The sequence below is a fragment of the Pocillopora damicornis genome, chromosome 7 (assembly GCF_964200805.1).
Source record: "Pocillopora damicornis chromosome 7, jaPocDami1.2, whole genome shotgun sequence".
NCBI classification, from domain to species: Eukaryota; Metazoa; Cnidaria; class Anthozoa; order Scleractinia; family Pocilloporidae; genus Pocillopora; species Pocillopora damicornis.
In genome coordinates, this window is record NC_142676.1 from 18,286,739 (window position 1) to 18,302,374 (window position 15,636).

General features: G+C 39.4%; 1 protein-coding gene across 4 annotated transcripts; it reads left to right on the forward strand.

Moving 5' to 3' along the window:
• The first annotated feature begins 30 nt into the window (after positions 1–30).
• On the forward strand, positions 31–15,345 carry LOC113665158 (mitotic checkpoint serine/threonine-protein kinase BUB1). Of its 4 annotated transcripts, none has more exons than XM_089211748.1 (19): positions 31–317; positions 400–459; positions 572–710; positions 1,617–1,813; positions 2,528–2,685; positions 3,503–3,696; positions 4,113–4,301; positions 5,230–5,708; positions 6,455–6,556; positions 7,668–8,086; positions 9,006–9,114; positions 9,491–10,266; positions 10,802–10,935; positions 11,495–11,581; positions 12,152–12,241; positions 12,676–12,830; positions 12,983–13,139; positions 13,460–13,569; positions 14,401–15,345. In XM_089211748.1, exons 1-19 carry the CDS (start codon positions 166–168, stop codon positions 14,567–14,569), a joined length of 3,876 nt encoding a protein of 1,291 aa, XP_089067874.1. In that variant the 5' UTR covers positions 31–165; the 3' UTR covers positions 14,570–15,345. The 4 variants fall into 4 exon arrangements, with proteins under 4 accessions (XP_089067874.1, XP_089067875.1, XP_089067876.1 ...); XM_089211749.1 differs by having other exon boundaries at positions 12,155–12,241; XM_089211750.1 differs by having other exon boundaries at positions 5,230–5,702.
• Positions 15,346–15,636: the final 291 nt, after the last annotated feature.

The window sequence follows — 15,636 nt, forward strand, 5'->3', positions numbered from 1 at the left end:
TTAAAAAATTGACGCACCAGCGATCAAGTTGGACTGCGGTCATACGGCGGGAAATTTTGAACCTAACGCTTTGTTCATGTTGTCGTTCGTTTCTCAGTAAAAGTGTAAAATTTTAGCTTCATTTTCTTCCTCCTACAGTCTCCGGAAGATAGCTCATTTTTGAAAATGGAGGCAAGCTCTGATTCCTCCAATCCTAATGAGTGGGAGTTGAGTAAGGAGAACGTACAGCCCTTGAAACAAGGGCGCAAGTTGGCGAACTTGACAGCAGCGTTCGCTCCTAGTTCTGTTGATCAGATTAGAATTCATAAAGAGAAACGGTAAGTTTTTTCATAACAGATCTTCAAAAGAAGAACCTTGTCGATCAAAAAAATTTAATTGTATCCTTTTCGTTCATCTTAGAGAGTTTGAAGCACAGATCAGAACGTATGAAGGCGAAGATCCATTAGCTAACTGGTACAGGTATGTGATTCAAAATACAAATCACCTCGGCATGTGCTTTCGTGCATCACATATAGAAGTTAAAACGTTGTAGAAGTTATGCTGTAGCTTACGGTTGTCTTTATACTAACAGGTACATAGTTTGGACGAGTGAAAACTTTCCCAAAGGCGGTAAAGATTTGGGAAGTTTACTCGAGCGGTGCATGACAACGTTCAAAGATGAAGAAAGATACAAGAACGATGAACGATACGTGAAAGTCTGGTTGCGTTATGTAAGTAACATCGAAGAATTTAAAAAATTAATACAATCCCGGCATTTCATCAGGGTAACCTAACAGTTCACTGGTACCCATTTATACTCCTGGGTGGAGAGAGGCATTGTGTAATTGAAGTGTTTTGTCCAAGAACACAACGCAACACAATGATCCTCTCTCTCAACTTGGGCCATGTTATTCAAAGCTGAGTTAAGATTATTCGTGATTAATATAAAATCTAGTTATAGATCTGAAAGCTTTAAAAGAAAATTCAGTAAATTTATTTTTGTCTAGAATTTGAATATTGGACACTCTTAAATGAATAAAGAAAATTATCCCAAAAAAAGGCTCTTGAACAAAAGAATAAAGAATCCTTGGATTAGCGATTGTTGACCTTTGAACAACTGGGCCTTGGGTGCAAAGAGGCACAATAACCTGACCTCTTAACCCTTTCACTTCTAAGATATCGATTGTAATTTTTCTTACTGCCCAATCTATGATTACTATAATGTTATGTTGGAGAATTTGGTATTGGATCAACTAATAATTCCCTTATTGTTATTTTTTCTTAACTCTCATCACTTGTCTGCTTGACACTGTATTGATATTGTAAGGAGAAACTCTGTCTTGGTCACTCTTGGTAGTTAAAGGGTTGACCCGGGAGTTCAGTGCACGAACCATCAGGGCAACACATCTTCTGGTAAAGTTTCTACACAGCCCCATACAATAGTAGAACAAATCTGCTTTCCCAATGGAAATGTATTGTTTTTGTCATTGTTTTCTCTATTCAAGAACTGAATGCATAATGAAGAATAGGGCTGTGCAGAAATTTTACCCATCTTCCAAACATTTGGTTAAGTAAGGATATTGGATTATGCCATGGTGTTGTATTTTTAAACAGACAAGTATTTTTTCTTCTTCTAGACTGATATTTGTACAGATCCCTTGGAAATTTTTAACTACATGCACAGTCAGCAGTTAGGCAATGGATTAGCTCTCTTCTATGAAGCATGGGCCCTTAGTCTTGAAAACCTTGGAGATTGCAATAAAGCTGATGAAGTACTAAACTTAGGAATTCACCGGAGCGCTCAACCATTGGAAAGACTTCAGAAACAACACAAGTAGGTCAACACAGTCTAATGTCTTATGTATGAAGATGTCATGTTTCAATTCTTGAATTAGCATTGTGTAAGATCTGTATGCTTTGTAGTTAACAAATAGATTCCAAGTTGCAGTGTGTTTGTTCAGTAATAGATCAAATGACATCACAGATGACATCAAGATACAGTAAGAACATGAAAGTGGCACCCAAGGCACAGGCAAATGAGTCACTGATGTCTTTACCACATTGTCTTTATGATCTATTACCTTACAGACCCACAGCAACATAGAATCTATTTGTTTTATAAGATCCCTGTATTTATGGTGGTCTATGTATATTTGCATGTCTACACTTCGCTCTAACTAAATAGTAAAGTGTCTATCTCTACTCACAATTATGGTTATGAGTGAATGTTCAAGTAGTGAATGTTCAATTAAACATGAAAAAGTTTTTGAGACTGTGAAAAGGGATAATGAACTTACATCTCATTTGGGACAGGGTTGAAAATAATTTGTAGTGATTATTGACTTCATGCGTTGAATTCCTATGACTTTAGAAGGTTCATAAATGCTCGCAGGTTAGCTTAATTCATCATCAGTGTATTGCTAAACTTCAAAAGTAATGGTTAATGAAAGAGACCTGGGCATAGTTAATGGCACTCTCCACCACCTTGAACATGCCCTGTTTTTCTTTAATAGTCCTAAATATACATTTCTTTTTCACACTGTAATAGAGCCTTTGAGTTACGACTGGCTGAAAGAGTTTCAAATGGATTACAGCAAGTGTCGATAACAGATGAGTCTGAACTTCAGAGAACAGCTCTAGGAGGCCTTAAGGGCCATGGAAAGAAAGGAACTGTTGGGACTAAACGTACTGGAAATGCCACTCTCAGTAAGTCACTCAATACTGGTTATTGTAAACCCATATTTTTAATGGTAATAGGAATGAGTGGAGTCCATTTCAGTCTACAACCATATGAGTGATTAACAAAATCCGATGGCTGCAAAGCAGGAGTCCAATTTATCAACCATAAGTATGATTAGAGACAATCACCAGTTAATCATAACCCTTACAATTTCCAAAAACAACAAATACATTTAGGTCAAATATCTCCAAAATGTTGAAAAAAATTTCTACATTTGGGAAATTCCTCAGCTATTTTTCAGGATTAGTGGTTATTGTGATTAATGTATTTGGTTGGCTGCTTTAACTTTCCGATTATATAGTCCAATTGCATTGTCTGATTACAGCTGTAGAGAATAATTAGTGGAAAATAAAGTAGCTATTATACACCAATGAAATTTGAGGAAATTGTAGTGGATATGATTACCTTGTGCCACATCAGTCATCACTTTCCCAAAGAAAGCATGATACTTATATACAGTACCTCATATCTTGGAAAATCATCCATGATTGTTTGGCAGGCTTGTTCTATTTACCATTCGACTACTAAAAGTGACTAGTATCTGATTTCTCTCCACAATATCACCCCTAAATCACACATTTAAGCCATGAGAATAAAGGAAATGATCACCTATGGAAGAAACCCTTGATTGTTAAACCAAATTCTACTTGTCAGCACTGTAAGAAATGTGTAGAGAGCAGTATGGAGAATATGCATACTGATGTAAGGGTACAAAGGGTTAAAACCCCATGGAGTTCAACTTTTTAGTTTGGTTGTTTCTTCATTGGTAACTTGTTCTTTCAGCTAAAAAGACAGGCATCAGGGGAACTGTGACAACATCAAACACCTCCAATAATGGCTTCAAGATCTTTTACGACAATGAACCTGGAATGCAAAGCTCCTTACCCCCCTCCACAGGGGAATGGCAGATGCCCCCTACTGAACCAATAATCAAAAAAGAAAACACCCAGAAGCCTGGGAAATGGACTGATGCAAAGGTGCATAATGATAAATCTATCAGGGGTTTTGATGATTTTTTCCACAGGTAGCTGCCCAAAATCAAGCGTTGTCCAAATATATATGAGACAGTGTGTGTACTGTATGTATATTTATTGGCTGCTCTCCTTGATGGGGCTTTTCAGGGCACATACAAGCAAACGTTATGAATAAATGTAGTGTTTTAAACCCCAACTGGCAGGAGGCAGACCAGTTGGCTTTATACAAAGCACAGCCAGGCAATTGAACCTGGAAAAACTGCTGATAAATCCAGTGAAAAGCAGCGTGGGGGGCTTGAACCCAGGTCACCCTTTTACAGGCCCACTAGGCCCAGTAACCTTTGGTTACACTGCCTCTTGACATTCAACAACATTGAAGTTATTCAGTCAAGTCAAAACATCTATTGTCTGCATTTTAGGTCTCTCAGAAACACCGTGCATCTGTGCCTATCAACTGCATGCCCCAAAAGCCTGTCTTCTCTGTCCATGTTGATGATGACATCAAAAGCCACCCTCCTGCTACTCCTCAGAATGTGTTACAGTTTGACAAGGTCTTGAGCTCGCGCAAACCAGATCGACCTTCTGTTATGGATACACTCAGGAATAAGGTAATGTTCAAGGTGTATGTCGAGGTTTGTATGATACACTGAATTGCACCTGCATTTTGATTGGTTCTCACTTGTGATGTATTAGAGGACAGGCTCGTGGATAACAACATAATTAACAACAAATACAATCCATGCCCCAGTGAGCCTGTACTGTAGGAGATCACATAAAATGTAAAAATGTGGAAGGACATCAGTGACACAATCAGCTGTTCCTACCACATTTTGACATCATCTGTGATTGACTACTCAACAGATACACGGCAACATGGAATCCATTTACTAATTTCACATAATCTAACAGAATGTGGCGGTTGAGCAAGTAGGAACAAAGAAGATTCAAGGATTTCCAAAGCAATTTATTGTAAATGCAAACCAAAATAGAGTAAATGGAAGTAAAGTAAAATGATGAAAAATAATGTAAAATAAATGGGAACAACTAACAGATGTTACCTTGCCAGGAGCAAGTTCACCAGCTCTTTAGCCCTCTCTTAGACAAATAGTTCAGTACAGCGGCACAAACTCAATCAACTACAACCATAGTTTACTTCTATTTAAGAGTGGAGGGTGCAGTGAAACTGCATTGGAGGGCACCATGAAACCACATTTGAGCTAACATGTGCAACTGTAAAGGCATTCCTAAATGATATCATAAGCTTGCTAAATCATACCATAAAAATTTCTAAGAACTAAAGGAAATATTGAAACTATAGATGTGGTTACTCGGAGAAATTATGTGTCTGGTGACCATCACAATAAGATGTAAAAATATAGAAGGACATCAGTGACACCATCGGCTGCACCTTGTGTCATTTTGACATCATCTGTGATCTACTATTCAACCAACACATGGCAACATGGAATCCATTTGCCAATTAATTTTCACAGTACATTCCTGTGATCAAAAGTTTGATGTCTTTATTTTCTGTAGCCAGAGAATGCTGAGAGCCAAAAGTCAAAGGTGATGTATTGCAAGGAAAAAATTTATGCTGGGACTCAGGAGTTTTCCTTTGAAGAGCTACGCGCAGCAAGGATATTTGCTAGGGTAAGAGAGGGAACCTTCAGAGCACCAGCTATTGAGAGACCTCCCACAAATGTTCGATACATGTACCCTAAAAAGGAGATTTATGACTTAATCCGTGGTGAGTTTCAGTATGAGGAAATTCTAGCCAGGAGATATTATGCTCGTCAAAAGAATGAAGAGGCTACAAGGAACTCACAAAAGATAAGCTCGACAATACAGTGCAAAACTTTGCCAGCCAGTGGCAAGCAAGGTGGTTTTGAAATGCATTGCGACAAGGAATCGTGTGCCATGGAGATTGGCAGCTGTCAGAAGAGTGTTGTTTCAACTGTCCCTGAGCCAAACACTTCAACTGAAGTTTCAACAAAGACAGTTTATAGCAGGTACAGGTATATTTGATATTTTTTTTTTACTCGCAGACAAGAAATCTATATACTTGTATCATGAAAAATAATTTGTAGTGTTTAGTTTTCTCCATAGATTCCAGGTTATTGAATGCAGCTTTAACTCTTTAACCCCTAAGAGTGACTGGCATCTAATTTCTCTCTACAGTATCACCCCTGAGTCACACATTAAGGTCATGAGAATAAAGGAAATGATCACCAACTAATGACGCTCTTGATTGATGAACAAGTTCTCCTTATCAGCAAGTTAGGAAACATGTAGGAAAGAGTATGGGGAATGTGCATACTGATATAAGGGTGTAGAGAGTAAACCCTTTACACATAACATCAGTATCCATTTTCTCCATACTCTTCTCCTCACATTTCCTTTGGTACTGACGAGGAGAATTTATTCAATAATCATAGCTTCGTAGGTTTGTGATCATTTCCTTTACATAGATTGCTGTATACAGTAAATTACCTCAATAAGGAAAACTGCTGTGTTGTAGTTTTGCTCTGATGAAGGGCTCGCGCTCAAATCGTCAGCTTTAGAAACTCTTTAGGATGGCCAATTTACATCATCAAATCAGTTGATGAAACCAAATTATCTTTTTATACTCCTACCTATTCAGTATCACAGTTTCCTTAGAAACTTACCCCCTTTATTCCTGTGTTGTGTAGATTGTCAGTCTAGGCATGAGACACTTGTTTTAACACAGAAATATGTTAACGAATTGAATTTGACTTTCCAGTGTGGCTGCTGAACCTATAGCACGACGAGGGCTTGCCTTTGCAGATCAATCCAGTGCTCCTTTTTCTTCAGTGCAAAAGAAGTCTGATGGCAAAGAAAACATGTAGGTTTTGCACATACTGTATACTTGGAAGAATGCACTCCTTCTTCTCCATTATATGTAGTTATAGGGGTCTTTTTAACCCTTAAGCTCCTAGATCAAATTTGTACTAATTCTTCTTACCATCAACCATAAAACTGTTATAATGTTAGTACTGAGAATTTATTATTGAGTCAACTAAATATCCCCAAATTGAATTTTTCTTTATTTCATCACTAATCTGGTTGATGTTGTACTGATATTGTAAGGAGAAATTCTGTCTTGGTCGCTTAAAGGAGTTATAGGGTTAGTGATATCCTGTCTTATTGTTTATTGCTATCGTGAGAATAGATTTAAACAACACCTTTATTCAAGAGAAACAGATTTTGATTCTCGCTGAAAAATGCACCTAAAGCCCAAGTGTTATACCTTCACTGCAGGGAACATCTAATCAAGGACACTATTTTTATCCTTGAGGGTGTTTCTTGTATAATGGTCCTCCCTGTATGATGAATAATTATATGTTAGGACATTGGCAAATAAAAGAACAAGGAATCTTCACCTGCATAAAATTATTAAGTTATTATTTTGAACAATTTACATCAGTCCATGATATCTCTTCTAATGTACTAAACTAGTGGATAGCGCTGAAGGTGCACTCTGATTGGCTACACAAATGCTGAATATCCTTTGGTATTCAACACCGAGCAACATGCACAGGATTTACACCTGAAAATGTTGTAATCATTGCAAGAATAAATGAGTAAAAAAACATCTTTCTGTGCTATGTTATCTCACTGTTTTAGCAAATGCTAAAACAATTACTCACCTCGCATTGAGGTGATATCTACCGCTAGCCACCTACACTGAGGTGAATACCGTTGACTTCATTTTCAAAGCGGGTTCTGGTGCTCATCCTTTATATGATTATAAGTATTTGCATGCAAATTAAACTCATTTTCATTTGAATGGTTGAGCACCAGGCCTCGTTTTAAAAATAGGTAAAGGTAATTCGGAAATGGCCTGATGGTATAACAGTAGGGTGCTCAACTTGTCAAAGTGCGATTGATCCAGTAGGGAAATACTATTTGGTTGAACATGAATGCATAGTCATGCAATTATTCTATTTTTTTAGTGTGGATGTGGAGCCTATGACGCAAGGAGGTCTTGCTTTTGCAGATCAGTCTAGAGCTCCTCTTCCTTCTGTGCAAAATTCAACCAACCATGATCAGACCTCTTCAAAGCCTCCTGGCTCCACCCTGGCAAGTGATTCACAGTCCATGTACCGAAAATCAGCTTTCCAACCAGTCACACCGGATGTGAACAGGTCTTGTAGCTTCAACAGCTCCAATCTGGCTGGTCCTTCGCCAACTGTTTTCACTAAACAGGCGTTAATGGTTGTTGGAGATATGTTCTGCGGCCCGCTTGATTCAGAACGTGACTTAACCCTGGGGCCGCGCCAGGAAATGGATAAGACAGAGAAGGACTTTGAAGCAGCATTCACTGGTGATGATACTACCACTGTGGGATTTTCAAAAGGTCTTGCAGGAATGGGTAGGCAAAAACTTTCACAGACCACACACAAATCCAGGGGCCCGTTTCTGTTAAGCCGCAGAAACTTTTCAGGCCCGATTTGATATTTCTAGATCTAATACTGCGGCATACTAATGCAAGTCTTCACTCAAAGACCAATCCATCCTGTGTCTTTTCCTGATATCTTTATTTCTTTGAATCTCAAGTCTGTAAAAGTCTCGATCTTGAGTGAAATGTAGAAATATAAAGAAAAACCTTTTTGAGCCTGTTAAGAAACCGGGTCTTTAGAGAAACAGGCCTCAGCAAAGTGTTAAAGTTGGGAAAGGGTAGTGCTAGGTCCAGGGTGCACTTTGCCCTCTTTATCAAGAAAACTGATCATATGATTTATGACAATTGCTGGTAGAATCACATTGTAGTCCCCGAGTGACTCTGCGAGGCTAGTGTACAGGGAGGTCCTTATGAAAAATCGACGCCCTTGGGAATGTATATAATATTTCAAACTCAACTGCAGCAAGAGCAAATATAGATTACAAACAGTCCCTACTTTTAGGCAAAGTCCGCCGTGCGAGTTAAAAAAATCACTAAAATTATATTGATGTTCCAGAGTTCTACGTGGCGCGCTAGCCGATCAATTTTCACTGAACTTGTTGCTGCTCGTAGTCTAAAGCAACTATGGGATACATGATTTCCTTTTTTGCTTTTTCTGGGAAAAGCCAAATAATGATCTCTCGAAGAGATAAAAGCTCTTGGCCTCTCCATGATCAATTATTGCCATACGGAGCATTTTGGCCGCAACAGAAGACGCATATGTTGTTCACAGTGGTCATTACTAAACTCTTCAGAGAACTAACGTACCTCTTGCAAATTATGAAACAAAAACCCTTCAAAGAACCACAAAGTTGCACTGACAAGTTTCTCTTTTTTAACTGTTTTGAAAAAGGAGGATTTGGAAGTTCTGCTGGTTTCGTGATTTATGATGAGACTGTGGCTGACAAAAGGAATGGAGACACAGATGACAAAGAAAAGGAATTTGAAGACAAGGAAAATATGTACGTGTTGAATATGGTGTTTCCCGAGATTTATACACTCCCTATTTTCGTCCTGAGCTTCTGTCAGTACTTATCTTAATAATGGTTATTGTATTTCATAAAAGCTTTTAAATGTTGGAATTACTCTGTATCCGTTGAATCACTTTTAAAATGAGTTGATACACAATCACCGTGTTTGGAGGGTCTAGCTGGAAGTGTAGTGTTTGGGACACAAATTGATCTAGGCGCAAATAAATGGCTTCGTTGGTGTTGGCGAGGCTTCGCACTGATACTGACCAAAGAGTCATCTTTTTTTTTTTCGTTATTGCACGTTTTGCTAATTCAAATCAAATATGATTTGTCTCTGACAACTACTTTTGTTCTGTTTTCTGGACAGGCCACCAAAAGGCAACCGGCAAGAAGCATGTCGTCGACCCTTAGCTGGTATTCTTCAGCCATCCCTGGGTATTCCAACCTGCTCAGAGGAGGATGATGACGAGGAAGAAGCTGAAATGAATGAAAAATTTGAGAGTACAAATCTCAAGAATTACCAACTGTTGCACCAGCTGGACAAAACTAGCGAAGTTTTCTTGGCCGATTTCACCCATGACCAGACCCTTGCATCTTCAAGCTTCGCCACTGCGGCACACATGGCCTCGACTCCATTCTGTTACACAAATGGCCCGATGTCACTTCCCAGCCTTCCTTGCAGCAGAATTCGCCCAGCTAATGAAATTCCAGAATTGAGTGACTTGCCTTCTGACGGAGGTCAATACCGGTCCTCACATCCGAACACTGTCCAAGCAAGCAACAGCTTTATTTCCACGCCCAGCAAAGTTTTGAGCCCAATATTTGAAGCCAGCCAGGAGGATACCAAATCAACAAACTCAAGCCATTCGTCCAACGGTTCATCCAGGCAATTTTCGTGTTCAGTTGGTGCACAGCAGCACAATGGGTTAGAACTAAGTAAGATACAAGAGGAAACAAGCCTCTGCCACGGTGATGGTGAACAACAGGCTGTCAATGTTGGTAATGTTGCGATAAACCCTTTCGCTGGTACTGTTGTTGACAATTTACTCCGCCGGATTAATCCTTCGCTATCAAGCTATGAAGGATTCACTGTGTCAAGCAAAGAAGTGCCAAGAATTGTATCAAATGCATCCGTGAATTTAGGTGAGTTGTGAATCTCTTTGCTGGGAGAAATGCCTAAAATAAGCCCCCCTTAAGTTTTGAATTAAACCCAAAAAATGTCTGATTGTGGCATTAAAACTGTAATGAACGATACTGCCCAAATAAAGGTCCTTTTTAAAGAAACACCAAAAAGTGTTGGTTCATTTTGTGAATTAGAGAATGAAGCTTGAAATTCTTTGTTCAAATTGGAGAAACCTCTCAGTAAGTCCTAATTTTGCAATAGGGCAATTTTCAATTGAGCGTCGAATGTCATCCGGGATTGCATTGGTTTTGCTTCATTTGGTACTTTGATTGGTTTAGAAAACTTGCACATGTTTTTCAACCAATCAGATGTAAAACTAAAACCAATGCGACTTGGTTACTCGCGTTTTTTCCGCGCTTCATGCAGTTTTCTTGTTTTTACCTTGAGTTCCCATTGACTGCTTGGTTTTGGTTTCTACGACGCTCGATCGAAAGGCGCTCTATTTACGAACCAGATTTGAACATCATGATTTACTTCTCTTGTTTACGTTTGTAGGTGGCAATGAAATATTCAATGTTGAAAAGTCGATCGGTTCTGGGGCTTTCGCCAAAGTTTTCTTGGCGAAAAAATTCGGTGACAATGATGATAACGATTTCGAAACTGACGACGAAAGTTCCGTGGTGTTGAAGGTAGGGTGCCTTTTTCAGGTTGATCAGAATGTCAGTTCTGAGAAAATTTTTTGGTGATTCCTTTGTCCTTTTGAGGGTGTCTTGTGCCCGTTGCGTGTATCTACGCGCTTATTTTAAGCCAACACCCATGTTATGTGACCTAAACCGAAATACAACGAACAATTCTGGGCGAAGGAAAATTCCAAGGAACCAATGAGAACCCACTAGAGATCTGAAGCAAACGACCTGAAGGGCGGGAAAACGAGAATGATGGGTTCTAGTATTGTACATGATTGGTTGAGAAGGGTGGGCGCGAGTTTTCAAGACCAATCAAAGAGCCTCTGTTGTGTGTCTATTGCGCATGACATTCTGTCCGGCGTCTGTTACATGTTTATTCACACTTAACATTGCACCTAACGCTCATTCGCATGAATTTAGATCAGATTCCGTTTGTATTTTTCCCTCTAAAACCCCTCATAAACCTGAGGCATTTTTCCACGTTTGGTTTTAGGTTTAGATCCCCTTTTTTTGTTTAGTTCATGGAACCCCCCATGGTTATTTGTGTTAATATATCCTACAGGTACAGGAAATATCTATTGAATGGGAATTTTACGTAAGTAAACAGCTTCAAAAGAGAATGAGGGAGTGTGGATGCTCTAAAGAGCTGGTAAGTTTATGGCTCTTCAATTTTAAGAATTCCCTCCTAAACCTAGCCTTAAACTATATTGAGAACGTTAAGTACAAGCAGTTGACGCCTTGAGTGTTGGTCAAGTGACCTTCGTTATGAAAAAAAAATGGAAAGTTTAGATTAGAGTTAAAGTTGGTGCTAAAGTGATTTCTCTAGTACCGGCGGAAAGCCTAATTGGGGAGATAAAACGATTCGTTTTGATCGAGAACATTTTTGTCTTATCTGAAGTGAATCGCGAAGCTAAATCTGACTGCTAGCCAAGGTTAGAGCTATTAAGTACAGTGTTGAGGACAAGGCAATAACTGTTGCCGAGGATGAGAAAACCTTTTTGTAAGGTAATCACTGAGCGAAAGGTTTTTCCAAATCTCTTAAGTTCTTTTTAACTCAATCATTTGAGCTCAAGCGCAGTGAAAACTTTTCCTCCTATGCCGTCCTTAAGCTGCCAAGCCCTTAATCCGCCCCAGTCCCCACAACCAGTCCCAGTCTCTCATACAGACTCGCGAAGACTCCTCGACAATAACATCACCTGTGCACTTGTTTTTCCTTCAGCAGGCGATGTTCATGGACCCAATAGCGGCATTTATGTATTCTAATTCATCAGTGTTGGTGGATAAATACAACCCACTTGGTACCATTCTGGTAAGTCTTTTTCCGAAGTAAAATCGTACTATCGTATGACCCGTACGGCCCTCCGCGCGCAATCCCATAGAAAACCGTTGCGAAAGACGAAGGGCCGATCACAGAAGTCCAATTAAGGCTTTGTCTTCAGTATTGAGTTTTTTTCGGGTCCAATCCCTAATATTTCTGCGAGGTTGAAAACCGTCTTGAAACTTTCCTTCGTCCAGCTTAACTCCTAACTCTGAACTCCTAAAAGTGATCAGCATGCAAAATCTCCCTGCAGTGTCACCCTTGAATCAAACATTAAGGTCGCGAGAATAAAGGAAATGATCACCCAACTTGCTAGAAGCTCTTAGTTGTTAACAAATTGGCATTGTCAGTACCTGAGGAAATGCATAGGAATCATATAAACAGTATGATTGATAAATTGATGAGTTTTGTTCTTTTCTTCTCAGGATATGGTAAACAAATACAAAATGGAGAAGAAAACCATGGAGGAAGGCGTCCTGTTTTATTACACCATTGCTCTTTTGCGAATTATAGAAACCTTGCATTCTTGTGGCATTATTCACGGAGACATAAAACCAGACAATTTCCTTGTGTTGGATAGGTAATCAAATTATTTTAGTTTGTTTGTCTGTTCGACTGACTCAGCCAAATAGCTCATTACAGGGCTATGCATGTGTCAAAAAAAAAAGAAAAAAAACCTCACAGGATTTTAACACACCATCTTCATTTCTCTCCATTTTTTATTTTTCTTAGTGAAGATACATTGGACTGCGCATGCCTAAAATTGATCGACTTCGGACGTAGTGTGGACATGACCCTTTTTCCAGCCGGAACAACTTTCACTACCAACTGCTACACAGAAGATTTTCAGTGCATAGAAATGAAAGAGGGTAGACCTTGGACCACTCAGGTAACGAAAGCTTCGTGTAAGGATTCATACTACCTTCCAAAAAAGATCCCTTCAAGTTACCGTAGCTAGAAAAATTACAATGTCAAAACGAGCTTAGCTTTGCTCGAGCTAGAGCAGTTTTCAGTGGAGCGAATAAATCCAGCAAACGCAGCTAGTTGAAACGCCAGGTCTGGGAGTCGAACCTAGGCCACAGAGATTGGGTGCAGCTGTTCTCTTCATTGCACCATCCCAGCTATAACGATCGGGCTGCGGCGACTCCTTGTGCCACTTAAAGGGTTCCTGTTATTCTGTACTAACGCTGGTGTTTCATTGGTTTGCAGGTTGATATGTATGGGCTTTTGGGCACAATACACTGTCTCTTATTTCTTGATTACATGAAAGTAAGCCAAGACAAAATGGGAAGGTGGAAAACCACAAAACCATTCAAAAGGTATGCTCACTCTTATTTTATCTCTTATAGGCACCCCCTGTCAAAGTTTAGATTACACGATCACTCCCTTTCATTCAAATGCTCCAGAAGGAGGAAATTTCTGTCTCCACCATAAAAAAAGAATGTGATAAAAATACACCACGCCTTTTTAGATTTCAAAGCAGAAGTAACCCAAACGTTCGAAAACTGTCTTTGAATGTGTTAAAAATGCTATTATGGATCCGGTAATACGAACGTACGCAACTCTCTGCAGTTCACTTCACCATTCGTAATCTCGAGATACCTTTTGATGGTGGCGATAAAAATCCATGGTTTCAGGGGCATGCTCTCCTTTAAAGAGAGAACTCTATCAAACTGCGTCTTTTCAAATTCAGTGTTTTTTTTTCTGCACCTGACACTGATCGAAGTTTTCGCGCCCTTCTCTTAATTATCACAGGTCACATGCTTTCTTGCCCAAATCAAGTTTGCCTAGTTAGCTCTGCGCCCTCATCTCGGCTTTTATTGCTCTTGTCCATCTAGCTCGCCTTTTAGTTCATATCGAGGTGTAATATTTCTAATAAACACCTCCCCTATTACTCATTTTCCAGCTCTCTCTACAATGACCAGTTTTCCCGCTTTTTACCCTTATTGCTCATTTTCTTGCGCTTTCCACCAGTTCAGTTTCCCCGCCTTTAACCCTTATTACTGTCTTACGGGGTCTCTTCAAGTGCCACTTTCCCCGGTTTTACCCTATCATTTGAGAACATTCATTTCGTGGGGAATTCTTTTCCTGACGTGTGGTGGCCTCGTCTTTGTTCTGGTTATGAATTCTCTCTTTGAAAAATAACGCAGGTATTGGAATCCAATTTGGGGAAGGCTCTTCGACTCGCTGTTGAACATACCAAGCTGTGAGAAGCAACCATCTCTGAAAGATTTTCGTGAGGAATTTGAACAGTTTTACCTTGCGGATGAAGAAAATTACTCCAGACACAGACGAAGCCACGAGGTGTTCATGTTTTAGGCACACCTTCCTCTTGAAATCCGACTGGCTTCTGAATAAAAGGAAGAACTGTATCATACAGCTTTTTGCTATGTTCGTATTAATAACTATTGTTATTGGCATTATTATTATTATTATTATCATCATCATCATCATCATCATCATCATTAGTGGTATAAGTATTAGAATTAGTACTGATTTCATCATATTTTTTTAAGTTGTAATTCGTAAAACTTACTGTGGACAAGTTACTCTTTCTGTTGTTTGTTTGTTTGTATGTTTTTTGTAAATATTCAGCGGATGCTTTGAGCAACAGTGAGTCGCGTTTTTCTGAAGCATCTCAGCGGGCCAGAGTATTAAACCCTCGGATCTGATTAGCCAATCGCGCATAAGTAACTAGTTCAGCTTTCTACCGTGTGGATCACGGTTCGGAATATTTTTCTGCGCCGTTCGCGGCAAAACAGGAAAAATCAAACCAATGAAAAAAGAAGTTATTTACTGGTCCAGGTCGGTCCACGTGGGAAAAAACTGTGTCCGATGTCTTTTAAAAGTACGACCTCGATCGCACTCAAGACCTTGGGCACAGTTTTTAGCCATATGGACCTCCAGCCCGGTTTGATAACTAATGCCTTCGAATCGAAGCGTCTCATGACTGATTGATGGTAACAGGAACAGACTCTCGCTTTCTCGATCACGCCGGTGTCATTTCTGCTGTCATAACAGAATACTCATCCTTGAATTTAAAAGGAGTTTTAAATAAAAGTCCTTCAAAATAAACAAATATTCTTAGAAGACAACCAATAGTAGTATGGCTCGTCTGACTAACCACCATGAAAGTGAGGCTGTAAAATATTTTTGGATGTCACGCAAACAATAGTCACATGAAAAAATTCCTGTGTGCATGTGGTAAGTATTTTTAGGCGGGAACTGACTAACCAACATGAAAGCGAGGCTCTAAGAAATTTTTTAGGGGTATGTCACGCAAACAATAGTCACATGAAAAAAAGTCCTCTGTGCATGTGGTAATTATTTTTAGGCGGGAACCGACTAACCACCATTAAAGTGAGGCTGTAAGATAGTTTTGGATG